The 26,376-nt window shown below is 44.0% G+C and overlaps 1 protein-coding gene across 2 annotated transcripts in view; it reads left to right on the top strand.

The window, feature by feature from the left end:
- DNAJB4 (DnaJ heat shock protein family (Hsp40) member B4) overlaps window positions 1–26,376 on the top strand; it is a 40,910-nt gene that overhangs the window by 10,920 nt on the left and 3,614 nt on the right. The window contains exons 1-3 of one of the 2 annotated variants that reach the window (XM_054037756.1): window positions 14,111–14,129; window positions 18,258–18,546; window positions 24,951–25,525. In XM_054037756.1, coding sequence (XP_053893731.1) covers window positions 18,336–18,546; window positions 24,951–25,525 — 786 coding nt within the window. In that variant the 5' untranslated portion in view covers window positions 14,111–14,129; window positions 18,258–18,335. Of the gene's footprint in view, window positions 1–14,110; window positions 14,130–18,257; window positions 18,547–24,950; window positions 25,526–26,376 lie in introns of those variants that run through there. The other variant, XM_054037755.1, reaches the window with a different exon arrangement.

Here is a 26,376-nt window from a genome sequence, read left to right as displayed (position 1 = left end):
TGAATTGGCAAAATTCACTTATTTGATGGGGAATAAATCCCACTTCTTGTTCTGCTGAGGGCAAATCCTGCTTTCTCCTCTGCTCCCAGTCCTCTGACTGACTGCTCTGACCCCTATCCACACCCTTGCCCCTTGACAGGACCCCTGGGACTTCACATCTATCCAACCCCCCTGACTCCTATCCACACCCCTGCCCCCCCCCCAGGACTCCCACGCTTATCCAACTCCTTCCCGTCCCCTGACTGCCCCCCAGAACCTCTGCCCCATCAACCACCCCCTGCTCCCTGTCTAACCCCCCAGCCCCCTTACCGTGCTGCTCAGAGCAGCATGTCTGGCAGCCACGCTGCACAGCCAGAGTCCCGACACGCTCAGCAGGAGCGCGCAACCCTGCCACCCAGAGTGTTGCCTGCACAGTAGCATGGGTGTGGGGGAGAGGGGACAGCGGGGGGGGCTCAGGGGCCAGGCAGGATGGTCCTGTGGGCCAGATGTCGCCCACGGCTGTAGTTTGCCCACCTCTGCCCTAGCGTTTGCAGTCTCATGAGAGAATAATAATCTGTGTTTAACAGAGGAATGTAAGAAACGTGTACAATTGTGGAAGTGTAGGACACACTGTCTTTACTCCTAATTTTTTGTTTGCTCCTCATCACAGCTCTCTGTCCCTGTCACTCCAGTATGAAAGGTTTGAAAAATCACGTGGTGATTGCAAGCATGAAGCTTTCTAGCTATCTGCTGCTAATAGTTCAAGCTGCAGCAGACTGAAAGCTGATCAGAACTGTGTTCGTTTTCACTGTAGCTTTTCAAAACCCCGTGGGCAGCAGTAAAACTGGGAAGAATCACGTCTCTTTCCTCTGCTGTTTGAGAAGAGCTGAGCAGCCGCACCAAGGGCAGGCATTGGAGTTGTTCACTGAGACCTACTTTTGGGTTTAGGTGGGGGGACGGGATAGGAGAGGTAGAGCAGTGAAGAACCACCCACATCTCCTAGTAGGGGGTGGGAAGAAGCAAGGGGGGATGGAGAGCCGGAGGATATTGCTTCTCTTGCAGCAACAGAAAAGGGAAGGCGTTGCCTTTAAATTTGTCTCGTACTAGCCCAAGACTAGTACGTAAGACTGTCTCCAGGCAAGGTCCAGATACAGCACCCTGATAGGAACACAATCAGACTCTCACTTTTCCTCACAATTGCAAAGGTAAGAGTGGTTTCTCATTCAGACATTGGATGGTGGGGTCCCCATCCTTCATATCTCTAGGTAGTTGGGACTTCAAAAATTTTACTAGACACCTATGCGTCAGGGGATGGGTGGCTGTATGTAAGACAGTGCAGAGTTTTTCAACCCATGGGGCAAAATGGGGTTGCCAGAATGTGTCAAAGACTTGCATGGGAGGTTGGGGAGAAGGGGTGAGCGTTGCAGAGCCTGCCCCAATCTCACCCGGTAGCAATGGCTCCTACAGCTATTGGTGGTGCTGGCTGGGCACAGCTCCCTGCTATGGGCATTGAGACATGGAGCATGGGTTTGCAGTGCTTCAGCACTACTCAGGTTCATCCCAGCTGCCTCTCTGTCATGATGGGGGCGCTAGCTGAGCCAAATTTGTGTGACTGGACAGTGGTCTCATGTACCAAGTTGCAATGCCACTCTTGGCCTGGCCTGCCCCCTATTCTGGAGCTGGACCACACCTCAGTGACACTTTGACCTCGGAGGTCTCAAAGCCCAGAACAGGGAGCTGAGCCCTGTGGGACAGGAGCCATAGAAGCCCCACTATGGTACTTGTAGTGTATTTATTCAATAATTACGTTAATGTGTATTGTATATCATGTATAAGAAATATTTAGTAAGTCAGAAGTTTTTTGTGCTAAAGCTATTTACTGGGTTGAGACATGCCATCAAGGTTTACAAATGGGTCCTGAATGCCAAGAGGTTGAGAACCACTAAGATAGTGAATAGAAGAGACTGATGAAAATAAGTTAAAAAACGGTAGTACAATGTAAGAAAAGAAAAAGTGGAGCAAAGGGTAAGGTCTAGCAAAAACAAGAGTGGTCTATAACTTTTTTTTTTAGGGTGGGTTTTTAAGTTTTTGTTTATACACACAGATCCTGAAAAAGGAGGATTGTCTATATGTTGCAGTTAAATACAGTTCTCCATAAGCAGTATGCGTGGTTTTCTTTCTTTAAATTGGAGGGAGATGGCCTAAGATGATGTTGGGGGGAAAAGAGTGTAATAGCATAAGTAAATCTTTCAAACCCAGCTAATATGGGTACTAGTGCTAGAACCATGGTGATGTGGGGAAGGTAATAGGCATTTGAGCATCATGATACCAGTGTTCAGTGGGGGTATTTGCACATAAACCATGAATCCAGCACTGTCACATTGCCTACAGCTGTAGGCAATGAATGACTCTTGGTAAATTGTTCCAAAGGCTAATTACCCTCACTTAAAATGTTACCATTTATTTCCAGTCTGAGTTTGTCTACTTCAGCTTTCAGCCATTGTACCGTGTTATGCCTTTGTCTGCTAGACTGAAGAGTTCATTATCAAATGTTTGTTCTCCTCTATAGAGAACAAAGACAGTTAAAGGGTGATTTGATTACTTTCTCCTTAAGCTACATAGATTGAGTTCCTTGAGTCTGTCACTATAAGGAATGCTTTCTAATCTTTTAATCATTGTTGCGGCTCTTCTTTGAACCCTCTCCAATTTAATAACATTTTTCTTGAATTGTGGACACCAGAACTGGACACGGTATTCCATCAGCGGTCACACCAGTGCCAAAAAGCGAGGTAAATGACCTCTGTACTCCTACTCAACCTCCTGTTTATGCATCCGAGGAATGCATTCGTCCTTTTGGCCACAGTGTCGTATTCAGAGTTATGGTCTGCTGATTATCCAAACCCCTTTTGGAGTCACTGAATTACAGAATGGAGTCTCCCATGCTGTAAGTGTGACCTATGTTCTTGGAAGTAATAAGGCATCTTCGAGCCCTGGAATGCAGTCAGAACATTCAAAAAGTGAGCAACAACTTACTTCATAGTCTTCTAAACTGGACTTTGCTGTAATGCAGCAAGGATGAGTGATACCTAGGGCTATGGGTGGGTTTTTTTGTTCTTTTTCTTTTCGGTGAGCACATATAACTCCCATTATCATGATTCAAAGGGAGAATCGACTCTTTTGTTTCATGTTAAATCAGACAAACTTAAACTAACAATTAGATCAAACTCTGACATGTCTTTGTGTTTTTAATATAACTTGGTTCTTATTACATCTTACAGGACAGGGGGATCTGTCATTGCTGAGCCTTGTAAACATAAAAATCTATCTGCATGAGTCATAGAACAGCATGTGGGTGGGATTTGTTCAGCGGCACTCTGGAAAAAATCTAATATGGATATGTGGGAACACCTCCTTTTGCTTACATAAAAAATAGCGATCACATGTCAAACAGCAGAAATTTGTGCTGTTCCTTATTTGGTAAAGTATTAATAGCATTCACTTTGTTCAATGCAATATTAAAAAAAAAAAATTAAAACTATAGCATTTAAACTGTCATCCCAAACAGGTTTAGTTGTGGTTTAATTCTGAAAATATCCTTTTTCTTAGCAAAGAAAACTGAAAAATAAACATATTCCCTCTGAAATTTTGCTAATTTTAATTCTGCTGAGAGCAAATGCAGAAAGCACTGACTAGCACCAAATGGAACGTAGATGGGGAATGTGTAAGGATCTTCTCCCACTCCACATAGCACCATAACTCTGATCAGCAACACATTGTGCTGTGTGCTTTTTTTTTTTTTTTCTCTCTCCACAGACACTTTCTGTTTACTGATCGGTTTTAATGAGGCCAAAAACAATTGCACAAATGCCTTACAAAAATAAACTGTATTTGTGAGTATGGTATTTAAGGTAAGAAAAATAACATCTAATAAAATGAAAAGACAGCTTGTATGCTGATCCTGTGGAATTGTGCTCTAAATTCACAGCTGTTTCACATCCTATTGGTCAATAACATTTCTCAAGTTCATGCTTTTTTTTTTTTTTTTTTAAATTGTATGAATTTAGTGTTTGTGAAGGCTTCCAGATTGAGAGCCAGTGGGAGTGAAGTCCTCTTTGTGCACAAAACCGATATATGAGTAGCAGCATTGCAAGCTTCCCAATGCTGCTTTGCCAATGTGCCTAAACCCTGACCTGCAAAGTCAATCTCTAGCCTCGAGATGCATCAAATTAATAGCCTGCCTCTTTGTTGAGACTTACTGACTTATTGGCATTTTTCTAATAAAGGAAGAGGGTTAAAAGGGTTGAGAAATGCCCACCTTCATCCCTAGGGCCCTACCAAATTCATGGCCATGAAAAACATGTCTTAGACAATGAAATCTGGTCTCTGCCCGTGAAATCTAGTCTTTTGTGTGCTTTTACCCTATATTGTATAGATTTCTCAAATGGGGGGTCCTGACCCACAAGGGAGTTGCAGGGGGTCCCAAGGTTATTTTAGGGGGTCATAGTATTACCACCGTTCTGTGCTGACTTCAGAGCTGGGCGGCATACCATACCATGCTATCCTTACTTCTGCAGTGCTGCTGGCGGCGGCTCTGCCTTCAGAGCTGGGATCCTAGCCAGCAGCCACCACTCTCCAGCTGTTGAGCTCTGAAGGCAGCCACCAGCAGCAGTGCAGAAGTAAGAGTAACAGTACCGCAATCCCCCTCCCCTGCAATAACCTTGCGACCCTCCCCCCCCATAACTGTGCCTCAGTGGGTCACAACTGAGAATACTGAATTCAGGGCAAACTACTGAGAAATAGGGCAGATATACCCCAAACCTGGAGGTTATTCTCCCATGAGATATACCAAACCAGCAACAAAAGTACACTTCTGTTTCACCATGCTGGGTAACAAGAAGTCATAAAAGCAGTTTTCTTAAATATTCCAGTCCTTGTTTCACCACCAAAAACACTAGACTTAAAGATGAGTGGTTCTTTAAAACCAATCTAATCAAATAAAAGGTTCTTCTGATATCAAAATACCAGCCACATGTCAATATGTAACTGGTCAATATGTAACTCCTCTCTTACCCAAAAATCACGCTGTTGCCAGTCCTTTAGTATCTAAAATCTAAAGGTTTATTTATAAGAAAGAAAGAAAGGTGAGAGTTAAATTTGGTTAAAGGAATCAAATACATACAATAATTGCAAAGTTCTTGTTTCAGGCTTGTAGCAGTGACAGAATAAACTGCTGTCTTACGTTAAGTCTCTGGTTACTTCCAAATCATTGGAAAGTAGTCAGTCCATAGGTTAGACTGCTCCCATTAGTATAAATTCATAGTCCAGAGGCTTGAGCAGGAAGAGGCTGGAGCAAGAAAGAGACAAAATGGAGGTGTTTCCAGGGCCTTTTATAACTTCTATCATGTGGAGGGAAACCCATTGTTTCAAACAAAGCCCTCAGCACAGTTAGTAGAAAATTACAGGTAAAAGATGGGAGTTTGGAGTCACATGGGCAAGTTACCTGTCCATGTCTGATTTCACTTAGTCATAGCAGGAAGCCATTACCTATACTTCAGATGGAACATTCACAGGAACGTTCATTCAGTTTAGATGGGCATCTCCCATGGTCCGTTGTGAGTTAAGTGTCCTTTTGATGGGCCACTCAGTTTGAATAGTTCCTCCAAGATGTGCAGGCAGAATACCTTGTGGTGTTACTCCAGGAGTAAACCTTTGAAATCTAGGTATAGAGCCAATAGTCATAACTTCAAATACAAAAATGATACATGCATACAAATAGCATAATCAACCAGCAAATCATAATCTTTCCATAGACATCTTACCTCATTTTGTACAAGATTGATTGCAAATAGATAAGAGTGGTTGCAACAATAATCTATATGGTCATATTTTAATCAGATAATGTCACACCCACCACAACTCCTTTTTGGGTCAGGACCCCTACAATTACAATACTGTGAAATTTCAGATTTAAGTAGCTGAAAGCATGAATTTTACCATTTTAAAAATCCTATGATTGAAATTGACCAAAATGCACCATGAATTTGATAGTACTCTATTCATCACACTTACTACAGGACTTTTTGAAAAATCAGGAAACAAGGAATCATGGATTCACAGAGTCTGGTCTATGCCCCAGTCTTTAACTAGTCTAATGTAAGTATCTCTTTAGTATGCTGGATCCCTGCTATTCCACAGAGGTGGCCCATGGCCTCCACGACTCCAAAACTGGGCCTTCAGGTTTCAGCAATTCTTGTCTCTCGCCATGGCTCCCTGTTATCGCCTTCTTAATGTATGCACATTGTGCCTCAGGTGGCACATGACCAGGATTCATCACCGAATTTGGTCTGCTGCTTGGATCATTAGCTTCCCTGGCCCAGGCTGAGTACTGATGGGGAGTGCGACATGAATGCTGATCTATGACCCTCACCTAGGGTGACCAGATGTCCCAGTTTTATAGAGACAGTCCTGATTTTGGGGCCTTTTTCTTATATAGGCTCCTAATACCCCTCACCCACTGTCCCAATTTTTCACATTTGCTGTCTGGTCACCCTACCACCACCACACCCTGAAGTGAGTCCAACTGAGCCAGATTCCTGCAAAATCATTTTTCCACCCTTTCTGGGTGCAATACTCTCAGTAAGTAGTTGCAGCGATACCAGACAGCCTTTTCAAAACAATGTAACAATTTTATTAGCTACCTGACATTAAGGTTGACACAGCCTTGTTGCTAAAAGTCAGCGTGTGTAAACACTGTCAGTATTTTGTCGGCACTTTTGCCGACAAAATACTTCCAGTCCTGCAAGCGGTGTTAGCTTTGTCGACAGGAGAGTGCTTCTGCCAACAAAGTTGCATTCACGCTGCCGCTTGCATCAGCAAAACTTTTGTTTTTCACGGGGGGGCTTTTTAAGTACCCATGAAAGACAAAAGTTTTGTTGACAATATTGCAGTGTAGACAAGCCCACAGAATCTGAAAGCCACCACAATTATTAAATCACTTGTGTGTGTGCACCCTTGGTTCCTTGTGTCGGTGATGCATGCCCTCACCAGGAGCACTTGTATCAACTTGTATTTTTTGGTGTGGGGCATTGTGGGACGGCTCCTGGAGGCCAGTAACACTGGACACAAAGCTAACAGCAATGTTCAAATTACTCCTAGTCCCAAAGAGTCGGTCACTTAATCCAGGACAATTGTATCTTAGATCTCACACCAAAGACAATGCTTTTGGCCAATCCTATAATAAACTATTTCAAGATTCCTTAACTAGGAAAAGGCCATAAGAGAGTTATTTACAAGGTTTAAAGTAAGTAAACCTATATACACATAAATGGATTCCAGTCTTAAGTTTCAAGAAGTAATAGAAGCTTCTGTAATAAGTGAACTCTATATGTCCTTTAGGGCTAACCCACGGCAAGCACTGGAGATCTTTTGCTTATGCTTAGTCATGGGTGGTAGGTATTGAAAGCCAGGGGAGCCTAAACCTCCCCTAACCCAGGCCGTGGCCCTGCCCACGTCCACCCCAAGGCCATGCCCTCTCGCCCGTTCTCCCCTGAAGCCGGCAGATAGTCAACTCCAGCCCATAGCCTGGGGCTTGGGCCAGCATTATCTTCCGGCAATCCTATCCCACCTCCAAAATACAACAGCACCCTTACCCTAATAATTGGGCCTACAAATTTTTACTCTAAGTGTGACAATTGAGTGAAAGTTCATAAGATGTCATAATAATCTATAATAATAAATGTTTGTTCTTGGGAAGAGATGCAAAAGGGAGACTGAAAAACTGAATTAGTCAAAATATAAAGGCCTATTGATTTAACTTAAGGATTATGGTGAGATCACACATCGTAAACAAGAGGTGTGGGACCAGAAGCTAATAGACCAAAATTGGTGTGTCAAAAATTAGGCCTAATTGATTAACAAAATAATGAGGGGAATGGGCTGTTCCACCCATCACTCCCTTTTGGAGTTCTTAAAAGACTTCTGGGGGGGAATTAAGAAATTTTCTGACAACTACTGGAAGGGGAGAGGGGGGCAGGTGAAACAGAAGGAGCAAGCTTTACCACTGTGACTGCCACAACCACAGTCTCCTGGGACCCCAGGCTGTACCATAGCATCACTGGGCTTTCATCAACCTGATCCTTAGGGGGAGAGAGGAACGCAAATGATATTTCCTCCTCCACCAGCTTTGGCTAAATCCTGAATACCACCTGCGATGTGAGACTGTCATTCCCCTTCGTATGTTCTATTTCTTCTCTTTACTCTCTCTCTCTCTCTCTTTCTCCTTTTGCCTTCTCTCTATCAAGAGTCTGGCTTAGCTGTCCAAGACCATATTTTGCAACTTTGCTGTGAATATGTGACTAAACTGGCACCAAAAAGCAATGCCCTAGTCAGTTTGATGCTGGTACAAGTTTGCTAGGACTCAGAGTGTGCTATTCCTGTGCTTCTCCAGCAGTGTGGTAGCAAGTAAGAGTCAACACCAGACACAGAAACTGCATTTTTTCCCTTTGCTTTTCTTTTCTCTCTCCTTTTGGGTATGTTTGTCTTGTTTTGTCTTCTAGGAAATAGGATCAGACTTTAACAATTCCAGCCCATTTCAACTGATTTAATTTCTCCTAAATAGTTATTTATCATCTGAAAGAGTGACTAATGGGGTTTCCTTCTAAAGATTCTAGCTATCCTGGTATCCTGTTAAAACGAAGGCATTACTTGACATTTTACATTTCAAATGTTTTAATTTTCTCCTCCTTTTCTATATCTTTGGTAAAGATTAAGAAATTTTTTAGCAGTGTATTTGCCACTGAGCAGGCAGAAGTCATTGTATTCCAAAAGCCTGAACCTTGTTTAAAACTTTTTAATGTTGAACAGTGACAGGGTCATGTTAATACCTTTGACTCTTTGAGTCCATTTATTCCATTGAAATTAATACAGTGCCCTTCAACAATATGACTACTTTGCTTTCTTCCTCCTCCTTTCCTGATTGCTCAAAAAAAGACACACAATTTTACTATTTATTGAGGAACAGTATGCTTATCCCTTATCATTGTAAAGATTAATCCAACTTTGTCCTCAGTAATTGGAATCTGTTATCTTGGCTTAAGGCTATCTATATTTCTCCAGCTTCCCATTTAATTTTGCTAATGAACATATTCAATAATTGAGGAATATGGTGCTGTTGCATCTTAATGAGTTAGTCTAATTACATGTAAGGATGTTCTGACAGACGTACAATATTTTAGGGGGGGTACTTTAGCTTTGTCACCAATCATTTTTTGCTTTATGAAAATCTTAGGGTATTATTTGTATTAGAGATCCATTGAATGACTAGGGGCTCATGTATTTTTGACAGAATACGATCTTCCTTCTTAGCTGCTTCCAATATTGCATTTAGTTTCTAATTATACCAATAAAACCTTTCCCTCAATTGAAAAGTTCTTGCATGCATGACAGAAGACAGATATTGAGTTATAAAATTAAGGGCTTGCACAAAGGATTTTGCTGGTTAAGCAAAGTACACTTGATGACCATGAAACTTTCCAAGTTTATGTCTAAATTAAGCTGCTTATTTAAGGCAATTGATTCTTTAGATCTCTTAAAGATGTAGTGTAGGTGCTGTACAGTCTAGAGCAGGGGTCGGCAACGTTCGGTACGCGGCTCGCCAGGGTAAGCACCCTAGCGGGCCGGGCCAGTTTATTTACCTGCTGACGCAGCAGGTTCGGCCGATTGCGGCCCCCACTCGCGGCGGCTTGCCGTCCCGGGCCAATGGGGCCGGCGGAGAGCCGCGACCAGCACATCCCTCGGCCCGCACTGCTTTCCGCCGCCCCAATTGGCCTGGGACGGTGAACCGCGGCCAGTGGGGGCCGCGATTGGCCGAACTTGCCGCGTCAGCAGGTAAATAAACTGGCCCGGCCCGCTAGGTGCTTACCCTGGCGAGCCGCGTGCCGAACGTTGCCGACCCCTGGTCTAGATATATAGATAGCAAAGCCAAAATACTTGCAACAGTTGCCAGATATATTTCTCTCCACTAGTCCAGACTCATTACTCTTGACCATGTTTTACTTGGCAGACAATACACCTATACAATATACATTGGAAGCCAACCATATGCGGCAGCCTGTGTGCCATGCAGAGTATACTGCAGCCTCCGTTTCTACGCATACCCTTGCATCGTAGACTAGTAATGGTGTATAAAGGAATTGAAAATCCTAAAATAGACAGACATACAGTCACTGGATAAAATGCTGGCTACTAACCATCTAATAGTCACATGATACATCAAAATCTGAGGACTGCAGTGAAGATATTGTGCCTATGTGATGAAGAAATGGGAAAGAATAGTGACTAATCAGTGGTGTTCTGTTGGATTATAATTATTGTGCATGCTGTCATTATTGGGTTATGTCTACACGGCAATGTAAGCCTGGGCTCCAAACCCTCCTTGTGTCCACATACCAACTGTGCTAACCTCGGGCTCAGACCTAGGATCCTAGGACCCTGCACGGCTGGAGTGTCCAAGCCTGTGTTAAGCTGGGACATAGGGTCCGAGCCCTGCTGCTTTCCTGTGTGCATGCAGTCCCAGCTTGACTCAATTTGACTTGGTCCCAGAAGTCCTCTGGATGTATCCCAGAGTTCCCAGTGGCAAAGGAAGAGCACAGCGACCAGAAGTGCCATTACTGTCTGGCCAAGCGTGCTCTGGTCCTCCTCGCTGCTGCACAGAACTTGCCCAGAGCAATAAGCAAAGCTGACAGGCAGGAGGCAGCTCCTGGCCCCCGGGGTGGTACAGGTCATCCCACTCCCAGCTGTGCTGAGCAGGGAGCTCTGCCACTCCCCCTCCCCGCAGGGCATCCTCTTGGTCTCACTCCACTCTCTGGCCCTTGCTCCCTGATCTCGCTGGGGCCGCATGCACTGTGAGGGCAGTGATTGGGAACCAGCCCCAAAACTTCCCCGCAGTCTCCAGGGGATCCTTTTATCCCAGCAGGGGCAGGGGTAAGAGATCTCACTGGCTGCTGGAGCACACTGCGCTCCAAGCCTTGGGCATGCATTTCACTGCTTTGTAGTCGGCAGCAGCAAGGCTGGGGATGTGACCTTCATTTTATGTCAAACTTCAAAACAAACAGACAAAAATAAATTAAACCTCCCCCCCCACACCAAAACACCTTCATTGAACATCCTGTTTTAAAAATTAAGATTTGCCATGTTCCATTTTAATATGACTGCCCTGGTGACTGATGTCCTAATTATCCTGAGAACAGGTGCACATGGACATTTTTGTGCCAGTGGGACTCAGCCTAGAGCTGGAGAGCCCAATTCTCAGATTAGGTGGTAGTTTCAGTATAAAGCCTTCTCAAACTGCAGTCATTCTATTGAGACAGCCATCAAATGAACTAATTATGTGGTTTATGTACTTGTGCTCCTTGTGGACACCTGAGTTCTTTCAATACTGCCACAGTGAGGGAACAGTGAGGGCAGTAGAGTTTTCCCACAGTGCACCACGTTCCTAGGGCTAGTGTGTTGACAGGAGGCGCTAGGTATTTTGGAATACGTTTACTTTCACTCTGGTCTGTGCACTACAGTGTGGATGCCAGAGCCCTAGGTTTGAGCACAGGTCAGCAAATCCTTAACCTAGGGTTAAAATGCAGTGTACAGGCTCAAGCCCATGATTCCCTGACACAGATCAGCTGACTTGAGTCCCATTAACACTAGCCTTACATTGCTGTGTAGATGTAGCCTTGGAGACACCTGCCTGCCTGGCATCTGGGCTACGGGAGCCATGTGGTGCTGCTATCAGCAAGCATCACTTCTATGTATCTGGAAAATACTGCTACTTGAGGCCAGAATCTTATGTAGGGGAACACATGGATACAGATTTTCAGTCTTTGGGTATGTATGTATGTATGTATGTATATTCTCCAGGAATGTGACCTCCCCTCTCTGCCCCAAGGGGCTTGACTAAGTTTCAGTGATGCTACTGACTGGTTGGTGTATTGCATGCAGGAGCTATTGAAGCCAGCCTCTCTGCTGTGTAATGGGAGGAAGATGTGACATATGTTTGCCTTTCCTTTCTGTGTAGTTACAACTGCAAAGAGTAAGTCACTAGCTCTCTGTGTGCAGCACAAGTTTTAGACCTGTATGACATTGAGTTTGGAAAGTGGTGTTGCCCTCAACAAAATGTTGAGATTCTATAGTGTGATATCTTTTCCTCTCTCTCCTCCCCCCCCCCTCCCCCAGTATGAGAGAGCTTAGGGGATTTAACAATTTTTTTTAAAAGGCTAGTCTATAAAAGGTGTCTTGAACTTGCTCAGCATGAACTCCTTTTATACACACTTGATGTTGGACCGTGTAACCTATTTGGTACAATATTGCCAAAGGACGACTTCATAGACTTTTTGTTTTTCTTTGTTGGGTTTATAATGATCATATGCAGCCCATTCCTACCACCTCCATCAACCAGGATGTTCCGAAAAATGTAGACTGCTTAATTTTGAAGGGCTACTTTTCATTAGGCATGAGGCCTCAGATTGTTAGTTTATCCTGTAACTGTTGGTTTTCGCCCTGACAACGTGAGCCTTATATATGCCAATGCAGCAAAACCAAGCTTCATAGGTCTTATTGATAGCATTTGTTGTCATTTGTTCAATGTTTTCTAGACTAACTTTTGTTGTCTGTTTAGTTAGGAATTAGAATAATGGAAAACAATCACCCTCTGAACCTAAATTATTGTAACATGTTCCTGGATGTAATTAAAACATTACCTTATGTACTGCCCGTGGAAACCTAAATGCAGAAAAACCAACTCTACCTTGCAGTATAGGAAAATTCTATTCTGAAATAATCTAATGATGAAAATTCAGCATTAAAGCTTATAGTATGGCCTTTGTTGTGCCTACTCTTTACAGCACAGTGCTTTGTTATGAGACCCCAGCACTACAAAAGTACAAATGTTTTAATTTAGGACCGCATATTCAGCTTAGCATGAATTTGGGTTTTTTTTTGTTAGCTTGGAATCTTAGAACATTTCTAAAGATAACTTGACTAAATGGTGTGGGTGAGAGTATTTTTTTTATTAATTTAAAACAAACAAAAACGAGTAAGCCATGCAGTGCAGCAAAGACATTATGTAAATACTGTAGGTAAAATATAATGAAATGTAACCCCTCTCATCCACTCAAGGATCCTGGAACTAGATAGGAATGATACTAATAAAAACGAGCTCTTGTTAAGGCCTGATAGTGTCTGCCAAGTCTCACTTGGAGAAGGACATGGTGGGGAAACAGTGATGGACGATAACTAGTTCTCTGTCTCTCTGTCTAATTGCAATTCCTTCTCTTACAGCCGAGAGGATGACTGATGCTGGCAGTAACTAGGGTGGATTGAGCTGAACATTGTGACTGCTCAATCTAGACTATTGCAGGTTCCAGTGATGCAAGCTAGTGCTGGGGGACAAAGAGGCAGGTGGTTCCCAGTATCCTCGGATGTTCTCAGAACCAGGATCATAAGCAGAGCTGGTCAAAACTTTTTTTTTATTTACTTTTTTTTTTTTCCCCTTCAAAAATGGAGTTTTGTCAAATGATTTTTATGTTAAAACCAGTTCTAATTTCTTTTACTTTTCCCCTCTCCATGAAATTTGTTTCAATCCTAATTTTTTATTTCCCTCCCTTCCTCCCACCCCTGCAAAAAGTTTGAGAATTTGCATGCTGCCTTAGGTTTTTCCTTTTTTTTCCCCAAGAAAAAGGGGGAACAAACAAAACAAAATCAATGAGAAAGTAACACACAGTCACACTTTGACTTTCCCAGTTTGAAAAACAGAATGTTGAAGAGTCTGTGTGAGGGGAATATTTTTCATCTTTTCTTTCTATTTTCCACTGGTAAAAATTGGAAAACTGTAAAGGTGAGGAAATGTAAAGTTTTCCATATTGTTAATTTTTTGTGTATGTTCCCACGGAAAAAATATTTCTCAACTGGAAACTTTGAATAAGATCTCCCCCCCCCCCCCACCCCCAAAAAATTTCCTTTTCTGGCCAACTTTAACCATCACTGATAGGTCTGACTCGTCTGAGAAGATCTGTGGAGGAGATGCAGGTTCTGACGTATACCATCTAAACCTCTGATGTATACCATCTCTAAGTTGAGCATTGGTGTGTGGAAGTTCCCCACAGGTATTGCTGAGGGCACTGTAAAACAGTCCAGTATTGACATTTATAGAATAAGGACATCTGAACATAATAAAGTAGAAAGGGGAACAATTAATAAACACAATACACCTCCTCCCCAATATAACGCAACCTGATATAACATGAATTTGGATATAATGTGATAAAGCAGCGCTCTGGGGGGGCGGGGCTGGGTGCTCCGGTGGATCAAAGCAAGTTCAATATAACGCGATTTCACCTATAACGCGGTAAGATTTTTTGGCTCCCGAGGACAGCGTTATATTGGGGTAGAGGTGTATATGGAAAGCTATTTGTCCCTCTTGTGTAATTTTTAGCTATGACTAAAACTGGCCTTTCCTTTCACTAGAACAAATATTAAAAAGAAATATTTTTCCTAAAATTATAGTAATCACTCTTAAATCTATAGCCTTTTTGACCAGATGGCTAGAACTTCTTGACCTAATACCCAGCTAAGAGCCAAATGAGATCTTGAATATGCTGGCGTGTAGGCTGTAACGTGATACCCACCCTTCTGCAGGGTCTGAGAAAGACTTGAAAGTTAAAACTTTACATCAGTGATACTTAGACCTCAGTGGTTCAGGAGCCAAATTTAGTAACCCAGTAGGTGAATTTATTGTTTCCTTTACCATAGTACTATACATTCATATTTAAGCAGTATGATGGGAAATATTTAGTTTATATAATTCTCACAGCAAAATGACTGACCAGATATCATCATTTTATCCACTACAATTGGTTAATAACATAGTAAAAGTATCCTGATTGGCTAATAACTCAGACTGGTTAATAATCACACAGTGTTTTAATATCGTGTGCTGCGAAGAGCAGCAGGCGACACCTTAAAGAGCCACTTGCGGATCCGGAGCCTCAGTCTGAGTATCCCTGCTTTACGTAAATCATCATATGAAGTGATTGGGTATCTATCCCAACTTTAACTTGTTTACTTATCAAAAATCAAATGGCTTTGTCTCAGAAGTCTCTATTAATTATTGTATTTAGGCGGGTATCAGCATCTTGTTGAAACCAGTTTCTACTGCTTATATTGTACAGTGTAACATATGGAAAGGAATGTGGCCAGTTTCTGCATGTGATGTTTTAAACTGGAAATGCATCAAGTTATATCATTGTTATACTTTGTTGTGCTTACTACCTAATTGGCAATAAAGTAGTACTTTATCAGATTGACTGGGTCTGGAATCCTGTATATTAGGGGGAAATCAAGTAATTTGGGGTTGTAATGAAGTGAAATCAGGCTACTGAAAAGTTTCAGATTTTATTGTGAATTTGAAATGTCCTTTTAATCCCTACACAAGGTGCCAGTTTATTCTGGCAGTTTGAACAGCTGTGCATTCTTACATGGTATAAGAACCTACATAGATTAGAATGCACATCAGGAATTGAAATTCTCAACTCATTTTCCATAGGTGGTTTTATAACTGTCAGACAGCTAGGTTTTCAGTGCCTACTAACAAGGTCTGGATTCAGACCAATGACCTACAGCAGTGGTCACCAACCGGTTGTTCACGATCGACTGGTTGATCCTAGAGGATCTCCCAGTCATAGGGTTACCATATTTCCACAATCAAAAAAGAGGATGGGGGGGAGGAGCCCCACTGTAGCCCTGCCCCTGCCCTGCCACGCCCCATCCACTCCCTCCCACTGACTGCCCCCCTCAGAACCCCCAACCCCCCCCTGCTCCTTGTCCCCTGACTGCCCCCTCCTGGGACCCCTGCCACTAACTGCCCCCTAGGACCTCACCCCCTATCTAAGACTCCCTGCTTCTTGTCCCCTGACTGCCCCGTCCTGAGAACCCCCCACCCTAATTGCCCCCCTAGGACCCTACCTTTCCCCTGATTGCCCCGACCCTTATCCACACCCCCACCCCATATTCACACCCCCGCCCCCAGACAGACCCCCCGGGACTCCCATGCCCTATCCAACTGCTCCCTGACAGGACCCCCAGAACTCCCGACCCATCCAACCCCCTCTGCTCCCTGCCTGCCTTGACCCCTCTCCCCACCCTTGCCCCCCTGACAGCCCCCCCCGAACTCCCAACCCATTCAAACCCCCCCCTCGCCCCCCACATCCCCTGCGCAGGGCCAGCTTTAACAAGAGCCCAAGAATCGGGCTGCGCTTTGGCCGGAGTTACAGGGCTTGGGGCCAGGCCGGAGGTGCTCGGCTGGGGCTGGGTCGGCCTCCCTGGGGCCCGAGCCGGGCCAGAGCTGCTGGGGCCGGGGCCGGCGCGCTCGGCCGGAACCAGGGCCAGCGCCCTGGGGCCCGAGCCAAGCTAGGCCAGAGCCGCCGGGGCCGGAGCCGCTGGGGCCGGGGCGGTTGGCCGGCGCCGGGCTGGCGCGCTCGGCCGGAACTGCGGCCAGTGCCCTGAGGCCTGAGCCGGGCCGGAGCCGCTGGGGCCAGCCAGGGCTGGAGCCGCTCGGCTGGGGCCGGATTGGGCCGTGCCGCACCTCCCCGGAGCCCTCCACCTCACGTCTTCCCCTCCCCCCCCGCCCCAGCTTACCTGCTGCTGCTGGCCTGTCCCTGCTTCTTTTCAGACTTCCCGTGAACATCTGATTCGCGGGAAGCAGGGGAGGGGGAGGAGCAGGGGGGCAGAGCGTTCAGGAGAGGGGAGGAGGGGGAAGACAGCTGCCGAGCTGGATGGTGTGCTAAGGCTGCAGGGGATGGGGGGAGCCGGGAAAGGGCTTTGGCTGCCCAGCAGCGCTTGGTCGCTGCTTTTCCATCTATAAATAGCCGATCGGGGGGGGAAATCCCGGACATTTTTAGATTTTTAGAAATCCCCCCAGACGGCTATTTATAGATCGAAAAGCCGGACATGTCCGGGGAAATCCGGATGTATGGTAGCCCTACCCAGTCAATTGCGATGTCCGGCGGCAGTGCAGTATGGCTGCCGCTAAGGCAGACTCCCTGCCTACTCCGGCCCCACACACGGCTCCCAGAAGTCGCCATTGCAGCGGTGGGGGTGGGGATGGGGGTCTCCCTCCATGTGCTGCTCCTGCCTACAAGCACCGGCCCCACAACTGTCATTGGCCAGGAGAGCTGTGGGGGTGGTGCTTGCAGAGAGGGGCAGCGCTCAAAGCCATGTGTCCCCCACCTCAGGGGCCGTAGGGGTGCATTGGCCCCTTCCGGGAGCGATGTGGGGCTGGGGTAGGCAGGGAGCCTGCCTTAGCCTCGCTGCATCCACTGCCGACCGGGAGCCACCGGAGGTAAGTGCTGCCCGGCAGGAGGCCACACCCCAACCCCCAGCCCTGAGCCCCCTCCCGGAGCCAGTACCCCATATCCCTTCCTGCACCCTAACCCTGAGCTCCCTTCTGAAGCCAGCACCCCAAACTCCCTCCTGCACGTCAAGCCCCAGCCCTGACCCCCCTCCCAGAGCCAGCACCCTGTACCCCTTCCTACACCCCAACACTCTGCCCCATCCTGGAGCCCCCTCCTGCACCCAAACTCCCTCCTGGAGCTTGCACCCCTCACCCCCTCCTGCACCCCAACCCCCTGCCCTAGGCTCAGCCCAGAGCCCCTTCTCACACTGTGAACCCCTCGGCCCCAGCCCAGAGCCCGCACCCCCTCCCAAACCCCTGCCCCAGCCCAGTGAAAGTGAGTGAGAGTGGGGCAGAGTGAGTGATGGAGAGAAGGGGGAAGGAATGAGGGGGCGGGGATTTGGGGAAGGGGCGGGGCCTTGGGAAAGGGACGGTGTAGACCCTGGGTTGCCCTTAAATTCAAAAAGTGGTGTTGGATGTAAAAAGGTCAGAGACCACTGACCTATAGGTTCCGGGATCTGATAGTAAGATACAGACCTTATTTATCACTCAAAAGAGAAAAATGGAAATTGAACAGTTAATTGGAAGGCAGAGGAAACAGCTGTGCAGAGAATGTTTTGGCTTTGAGCAGTCTGGGAAATGACGTTCTGTAGCATTTGCTGTTCTAGAAAGAGCGGAGACACGTAGTATAAATGGGAGGGCTCTGGAGAGGGCTGTCTCTCTACCAGTGTGTATATTTATCTATAAATGAGCAACAGGGGAGGGAATCAAATAAGGGTAAGCAGTCTACCCACTGCTCAGAGCACCAACTGCTTTGCTGATTTGTGCTATTTTTCCCCCCCAGTATCACTGCATTACTCAGACACAGGACACTGGTTTCTTCATATCGAGGAAAACTAAAATTCATCCAACAACACTCGGAATGGGAAAAGATTATTATTCAATTTTGGGAATTGAAAAGGGGGCTTCTGAAGAAGATATCAAAAAGGCTTACAGAAAACAAGCCCTTAAATGGCATCCGGATAAGAACAAATCCCCCCACGCAGAGGAAAAATTCAAAGAGGTTGCAGAAGCCTATGAAGTGCTGAGTGATCCCAAAAAGAGAGACATTTATGATCAGTTTGGGGAGGAAGGTAAGTATTTCTCTTACTCAGTATCTATCTGTGCTATACTCTTAAAGTGGACACTTAGTTGTGTTGAATGCCACAAGACAAGAAGAAAGTTTGTGTGTTTATCCATGGCATGTACTGATTTGGACAATGATTGTTTTCTTATGGAGACTGATATATGGTAATTACAGAGATTTATATGCTAACAAATATATATAATCATGTATAGTGTATCCTTCATGTTTAGAACCATGCTTAATTCAATTTTCTTTATTTAAAAAAAAAATTAAAAAGATCCCAAATCCATGTTATAGAACTTTTTTAATGAAATTAATATTTGTCTGTGACCCATAAATAGCTGGATGCATTTTATTTATTTTTGCCCCTGTGCTTTTTGAGATAGCCATCAAAATGTTACATTTTGACAGAGACAGATTAGAGACAGAGACAGAGCGCCTTTTGAATAATGTAAAAAGCAACCTTATAAGGTGCCACAGGACTCTTTGTTGCTTTTTACGGTTCCAGACTAACATGGCTACCCCTCTGATACTCTTCGAATAATATATCTCTAAAACTTTTCATAAAGGATAGTTTGCTTGTACAAAACAAGACAGACAGTCCCTCTACTGAGCAGGAGCCCAGGTGTCCAGTCCTTAGTTGGCCTTGGCTTCTTGCCCGTAGAGGAAAGTATTTGCCTGATGTCATGAAATACCAGAACAATTTTTTAGTTTAACTGTAAACAGTAATTACGTGCCAAAGGGATGAGGCCTCAGAAATGTTATATATAGCCTAAAATGATTACTTAAACAGGAAGCTCTTTCTTTTTTTAATCATCAATTGCGATGGTTCCCCACCATTTCTAGGATTCAGCAGTTACCTTTTGCATCCTATTTGAGACTCCAAACTGGTTAAGCACTGCCCACAGAAACTAGGTAGGCTCATTTAATGGTTAACATTCATTTGGGGCCAGATTCTGATAATTTGACTAATGCTGAGTTGCACACTACTCCATCAGTAGTAGGGTGACCAGATGTCCCGATTTTATAGGAACAATCTCGATATTCAGGGCTTTTTCTTATATAGGTGTCTATTACCCCCCACACACACACACCTCCTGTCCTGAATTTTCACACTTGCTATCTGGTCACCCTAATCAGTAGTCTCATTGACTAGTAGCACTAATTGTGAAGTAAAGTGCTATACAACAGTGGTTCTCAAACTAGGGCCGCCGCTTGTTCAGGAAAAGCCCCTGGTGGGCTGGGCCAGTTTGTTTACCTGCCGCATCCGCAGGTTCAGCCGATCGCAGCTCCCCAGTGGCCGTGGTTTGCCGCTCCAGGCCAATGGGGGCTGTGGGAAGCAGTGGCCAGTACATCTCTTGGCCCGCGCCGCTTCCAACAGCTCCCATTGGCCTGGAGCGGCGAACCGCGGCCAGTGGGAGCCCTGATAGGCCGAACCTGTGGATGCGGCAGGTAAACAAACCGGCCCAGCCCGCTAGGGGCTTTCCCTGAACAAGTGGCGGCCCTAGTTTGAGAACCACTGCTATACAAGATATCTGGCCCTTTATCAACATGAGAACTTGATTTTTGTGGTGCTGTCATTGATCATTGCTTCTTTGTAAACTTCTGTAAATGAGGCAAATTCCATGGTCTCTTGTTCCAGTGTGAAGTGAGAGAATTCTAAAACTACAAGTCTTTGCTGATGTTTCTACGGGTTCTCATGTCAATTGTAAGACTCAGATACCTAACCTGATTCTGTTATTTGGGAATACTAAGGGCTCATCCTGCTCCTTTGGTACTAGGCCCAGATTTTTAAAGGTATTCAGTCATTGCTGCACTCAGCATTGTAATGCCTAAGTCTCATTTTCAAAAGGGGTTTAAGCACTTGACCGTCAATAGGTTTTAGGCTCCTAAATTCCCAAACCCCTTTTGGAAATGAGTCTTGGGCTCCTAAATCAATTAGGCATTGCAATGTTAAGTGCAGCAATTCCTAAATAGCTGTAAAAATATTGCCCTTAATCTTTTGCCTTATTGCTTTTTTCCCTTTAGGTCTGTTTGTTGTTCTTTCCTATATGCAAGTACTTAATTAATCTACAGCTTAGGTAATATTCATTCTATTCCAGTGCAGTAGCACTTCCTAACCCCCTCCTAAAAATATCATTAGTCAGATTCTCCTAAGAGTAGAGGGCAAGGCATGTAAAGCAGTGTAGCCTTTGGCAGTGTGACATTGCATACCTGAAGCAGAGGCTCAAAGCATGTACTTCTGTTTATTTTAGGCATAATATTAACAAAAGTATTGACAAGTTCCTGAAGCTATGTGTCGGGAAATATCCCTTGACGCCTGAGTGGCTGCCTAAGCTCTGTCATTGTTGTCCAGAATGTACTCAGTAGTTGTAAAGCTCTGTAATTCTTTTACAACCATGGAACCTGATGTACTTTCAGCGAAAACTATTCAGAATCTATTCTAGGAAGTATCATTCCACTAATCACATGACACAGTTTGTCATGCCTTTGTTTGACAGTACCAGAACCAGTACTTCATTTAAAAACAAACAAACAAACAAACAAACAAAACATTGAAAAATGTTTAGTGTAGCATTTGCCATAGCAAAACTAGAGTTAAGATTGAGATGCCATTTCCATTCTAATTCCCCCTCTGCAATTGTTCAGAACGTTATCAAAACATTCCTTTAGGACTTAAACTTTTTGTGCTTGGTTTAATCCAAATTTGTTTAACTTTTTAAATTTGAGTAAAATCAGTTCAGTCATCCTGGAATTAAACAAATATAAAAAATCCATTCCTCATATCTGGATTAAAGGTATTTGTTAAAACGGGACACTTGTCTTGTTTTAGAGTCCTTTTTAGAGAAAGAAAAGCAATACATTTTTGAAGAAGATCAGTTCGGGGTTTTTGAATTTGGAAATAGTAAATGCTAAGGCCTATGGGTTGCTGGTTTGTGCTGTGCCATTGGTGGAAAGTGGCCCTAAAGCCAGCATTACATGGGACGATCACCCCAGTATAGCTGTAGCACCAACTGGGGAACTCCTACGCTGACTCTTTCCCTGATGCCAGTGTAGAGGGGGTGACTGAGCTCCCTTATACTTAACTGATACTTGGCTGCCATATTGACCTCTTGCCAACTGCCAATGGTCCACTAACATCCTTTCAGGCTGGTCTATGTTGTGCCAGGCAACTGACTTGGGCCCTGGATCAAGAGGATGCAAAGGCCACTTTTGCCCTCTGCCACAATTTTAGGGTAACTCACCCTGCTTGGTCCTTAAAGGTTTCCCTCTCAGCCATCACCTCTCCTGGGCAGAGACCCATGCCTCAGTCAGAAGGAAGTGGGGGTTTTAAGGACATCTCCCTGATCTACACTGTGATATCCCCAGCAAGCCAGTCTGCCTAGAAGGCCATGGCCTGTGCTTTGCTTTTTCTCTGAGGGCTGTGGCCAGTATTTGGCCTGCAGTTACAAGATACTACACAGCTTCTTCCAAGCAGGCACATTTATTCTTAAGGTAGAAGTATTACAGAGAAAGCCTATAAAAACCTACCCATGTGCTCACCCACTCCCAACTCAGCATAGGGCTCTTCTAGATGTTAGTCCTTCAAACCCCAAAACTGTTTTTTTCCTCTTGTTATAAGGTCAGATCAGTCTTTAGAGCAAGAACAGGAACAATGGCCCTGCATCAATTTAAGATTAGGTTATTTATCCAAAAGTCCTTTCTTTGTCTCTTGATCACTGGAGAATCCAGTTTGAACCAGAATATGTGAGCCTCCACAGGAGGTGGTACTTCTCTGGAGGTGTTAGAACCTGAGTGATTTGCCTTAATTATCCCCTACTGTTTTCACTTCCTGGAGGAATTGTGGTAATCCTCCCCACTGTGGAATGCATACAGTCCCTGGCCCACAAAGATACATAAACCAGCCATACACTTAATACAATATGGTCTCCCAAAGATATGTTAGGAAGTTGCCTTATCTGTCTCTCACTCCTCCATTTGAGCTGCACTATATGCTAATCAGCCTCAGCTGAAGACCTAGCATTAAAATTTATGCATGGTTTATGAATACTTTGAATTCAGCTTTTTTTTTTTTTTAAAAAAGATCTGTCTCTAATATGGATTAGAAAGTAGGATGCATGCTGAACTGCTTTAGCATAAAACTAAATTCATAACTACGTAAGGGCCTTAGACGGAAAATGGTTGTGTATAGTGCTGAGCTACCTTAATCCTATGAGGCAGCTTAGTGGTTAAGTGTCGCTGAGATGATTAAGTATTTAGAACCGAAGACCTCCTTAAGGTCTGAGGAGGCATTCTGGTGTCACGGCGAGAGTGGGGGAGGGAATTAGCCAGTAAGAAGAAGTAGATGGAGGTCATTAGCCAGGAAAGGGAGGTAGAAAATAATTGTTTGTTGAGTGAGGTATGGTCTGGAGCCAGAGTAGAGGTAGAAGGTAACTGGGTGGGTGCTGGGGATTGTGGTGAGTGTAAGCAGGGCATGAGAAAACTGTCACCTGAAGGAAGTAGAAGGAAGATCTCACACTGGGAAGAATGGGGCAGGGCCGGCTCCAGGCACCAGCGTTGGAAGCTGGTGCTTGGGGCGGCCAATTCAAAGGGGCAGCACTCCGTCCGGTATCGGGGCGGCACGTCCGGGTCTTGGCGGGAATTTGGGGGCAGGTCCCTCATTCCCTCTCTTCCTCTTCGAGCTGCCGCCGAAGAGGAAGAGAGGGAGGACCCGCCGCCAAATTGTCACCGAAGAAGTGGCGCGATTGAGCTGCTGCCGAAGTGCCGCTGCTCGTCTTTTTATTATTATTTTTTTGCCGCTTCGGGTGGCAGAAAAGCTGGAGCCGGCCCTGGATGGGAACAACAATATGAAGAAGAGAAAGAGAAAAAGTAGTCAATTAGTTGAGAAAGGAGACTGAACTTTAAAGGACTCCTAGAGATGAGGATGGGTTTTTTTGTTTTGTTTTTTTGCAGGGGAGCATAATCTTGGATGGCCTGGGAAGAGGAGTGGAGAGTAGGAATTTTTACTAAGGAAGTGATAGGATGAGATTGGTGGTTAGAGATAGCAAAGCTTCTTTACCTCTAAAGTCTCTTTTTAATTCTTATAATGTACCTAGAGCATGGGTTCTCAAACTGGGGGTCACAGTCTCCGCCCCCAAAAAAGTTTCAGGGGGTCACAAACACTTCCCTTTCTTCATTGCTAGATGGGAGTGGGGCTGTCGCAAAGCTTTTTCTGTTTGTAACATGCGGATGCAGTCTGGAAAAGGTCAAGAACCACTAGCCTGGAGTATTTGATAAACACAACTTAAAATTTATAACTAATAAAGGAATGTGCCTTTTAGCTATTTTCCTTTTACTATTGTTTGACTTTGAAAACTTCAAGGAAATTAAATACAAAAACTAGTTAATGCAGCATTAAAGTTGAGAAATCAAGCACCCAAAGAAATCAGAATTTTTGAAAGTCAAGGTTTCTATGATAGGTTTCTCTGCCACATAGTACAAATGTAACATTTACTGTTTCTGGGAGGTTTTAATGCTGTGTTGCTATTGATGGAAAATAGCTTTTAATAAACAAAAATGTGGCCTCACTTTTCTGGTGTGCTGCACCCCTTTCAACTTTCTCTTTCCTCTCCACTTCCAGATTATACCCCCCACCCACCCAAAGAAACAAAGCAAAACACAGTGTTTCCATTGTCTCAGACTTGGTGAAGTCCTGTTTCCAAAACAATAGAAGGGATTATACTTTCTGTTATCCATTCGTACCAGTGTGCTTTATGGCTAGCTGTTGATTTATGGTAGTTTCCTAAAATAGCACAGAATTTGACCCAGTCTGTCTGAGTAACACCCTGTGCAATCCCATTGATCTCAAGAGCATAGAAATTGGCCTAGTCTGTTTAGAAACGGAGCGTATTCAAAGCTTTAAATATAATACAACTTTATATATTCCATACCTATAGTGGCCTTGAAGGGCTTAACCCTAGTCCCATTGAGCAGATCCTTAGTGAAAAAAATTACATGGGAATATGTTCTTTAAGATCATGCAGACAGAGAACACTCATCATTTTCAGCCCACTATTAAAATGTTAATTAAAATCCAATCATTCAGATGAGTGACAAATTATTAAATGGATTTGCTTCTGATAGGGCAGCTTTTTTTAGGAAACAATTCTAAATCTACAAAATTACTCCCGGTTGCATGATGATGAGTAGTTGCTACTCTGCACTCACTGGCAAATAGGGTGAGGTCTCTTTAAAGAGGAGCCCTTCAATCTCTGCTTACTATATTTGTGCAGTTGTTAAACTACTATAAGTTCTTCCAGTATTTGTTTATGACTCAAGACAAAAATGTATTTTACTCTTTATGTTGTTAATAAGTACCAGGATTGAAAACTAGTATGGACTTTCTTAACCTTGTCCATATGTCCCAATTAGGGTTGAAAGGAGGAGCTGGAGGACCCGATGGACAGGGTGGCACCTTTCGATACTCTTTCCATGGTGACCCACATGCCACATTCGCAGCATTTTTTGGTGGCACAAATCCTTTTGAGATCTTCTTTGGGAGAAGAATGCCTGGTGGCAGAGACACTGAAGACATGGAAGTGGATGGAGATCCTTTTGGATCCTTCACTAGTTTTAGCATGAATGGATTTCCAAGAGAGAGGAATACAGTTGGTAGCCAGCCTCGTCGTAAACAAGATCCCCCAATTAGCCATGAACTTAAAGTATCATTGGAAGAGATATATCATGGCTGCACAAAAAGGATGAGAATTTCCCGAAAAAGGCTGAACCCAGATGGCAGAAGTGTCCGAACAGAGGACAAAATCCTCACCATTGAGATCAAGAGAGGGTGGAAAGAAGGTACCAAAATCACTTTCCCAAAAGAAGGTGATGAAACACCCAACACTATCCCAGCCGATATTATTTTTGTCATTAAAGACAAAAGTCACTCACTCTTCAAGAGAGATGGTTCAAATATTATCTATCCTGTTAAAATCAGTTTGCGGGAGGTAAGTTTCTTGTTAGTTGATAGCGCAACTGAAATATAAAAACAAATTGTCTTCGCATGGTATTGTGGCTACACTGCAGAAAACAAATCTGTAGCAATTATCATAATTCCGCACTCCAGTTCTCTAGCTAATACAATTTAATCAAACTAAATATAGTACATAGTTATCTGTACCAGAATCACTGGCTTTTTTACTGGGGTCTGCATCATATATTGTTAAGTTTTGTCTATGGCAGCAAACAGGATGATCTGTGGGAAAGGAAAGTAGAACATATTTGCCATTTTTCTAAGTTTTAGTACTAAGTACAGTAGCTTTCTATATGTAAATGCAGATTGGGTTGGAGTAATAATGAATGCATCCAGTGTAATGGACTCCTTTCTGCTATGATATATCGTCCTTATCATTTCTGGAGTAAAAAGCATCTAGAACTCATGTCTAGAATATTTTCACAGTTCACCAATGGAGTTTAATTTAGCAAACTTGCAAAATATCTTTCATGTCACACGTTTCTAAAAGTGTACTTTTAGAATATATAGAGATGGATTTCATTAGGATAAATTGTGAGCAGGTGTTGTTATGGAAGTTATATGGGATGATAAAAATGAGTTCATAACATTTTTTTTAGATGCATTCCAAAGACCAAAGTAGTTTTGCTTTCAGAAGCAAAAATAAGGGATTGCAGAGTGTTTTCTTTAGTGTTTGAAGACAATTAAAGGAATTGATTCTCTCCAAAATGAATCAAGTCTGTATTTTTAAAAATGTAGCATTAAGGAATGATGAGAATAAACTAATCTCAAGTGATGTGCAGAGGACATGCAAAGAAAGTATGCCTGTATTCTGAACTTTCAAAA

Source organism: Malaclemys terrapin, chromosome 8 (assembly GCF_027887155.1).
Source record: "Malaclemys terrapin pileata isolate rMalTer1 chromosome 8, rMalTer1.hap1, whole genome shotgun sequence".
Taxonomy (NCBI): Eukaryota; Metazoa; Chordata; order Testudines; family Emydidae; genus Malaclemys; species Malaclemys terrapin.
This window is presented reverse-complemented; position numbering and strand designations above follow the sequence as displayed.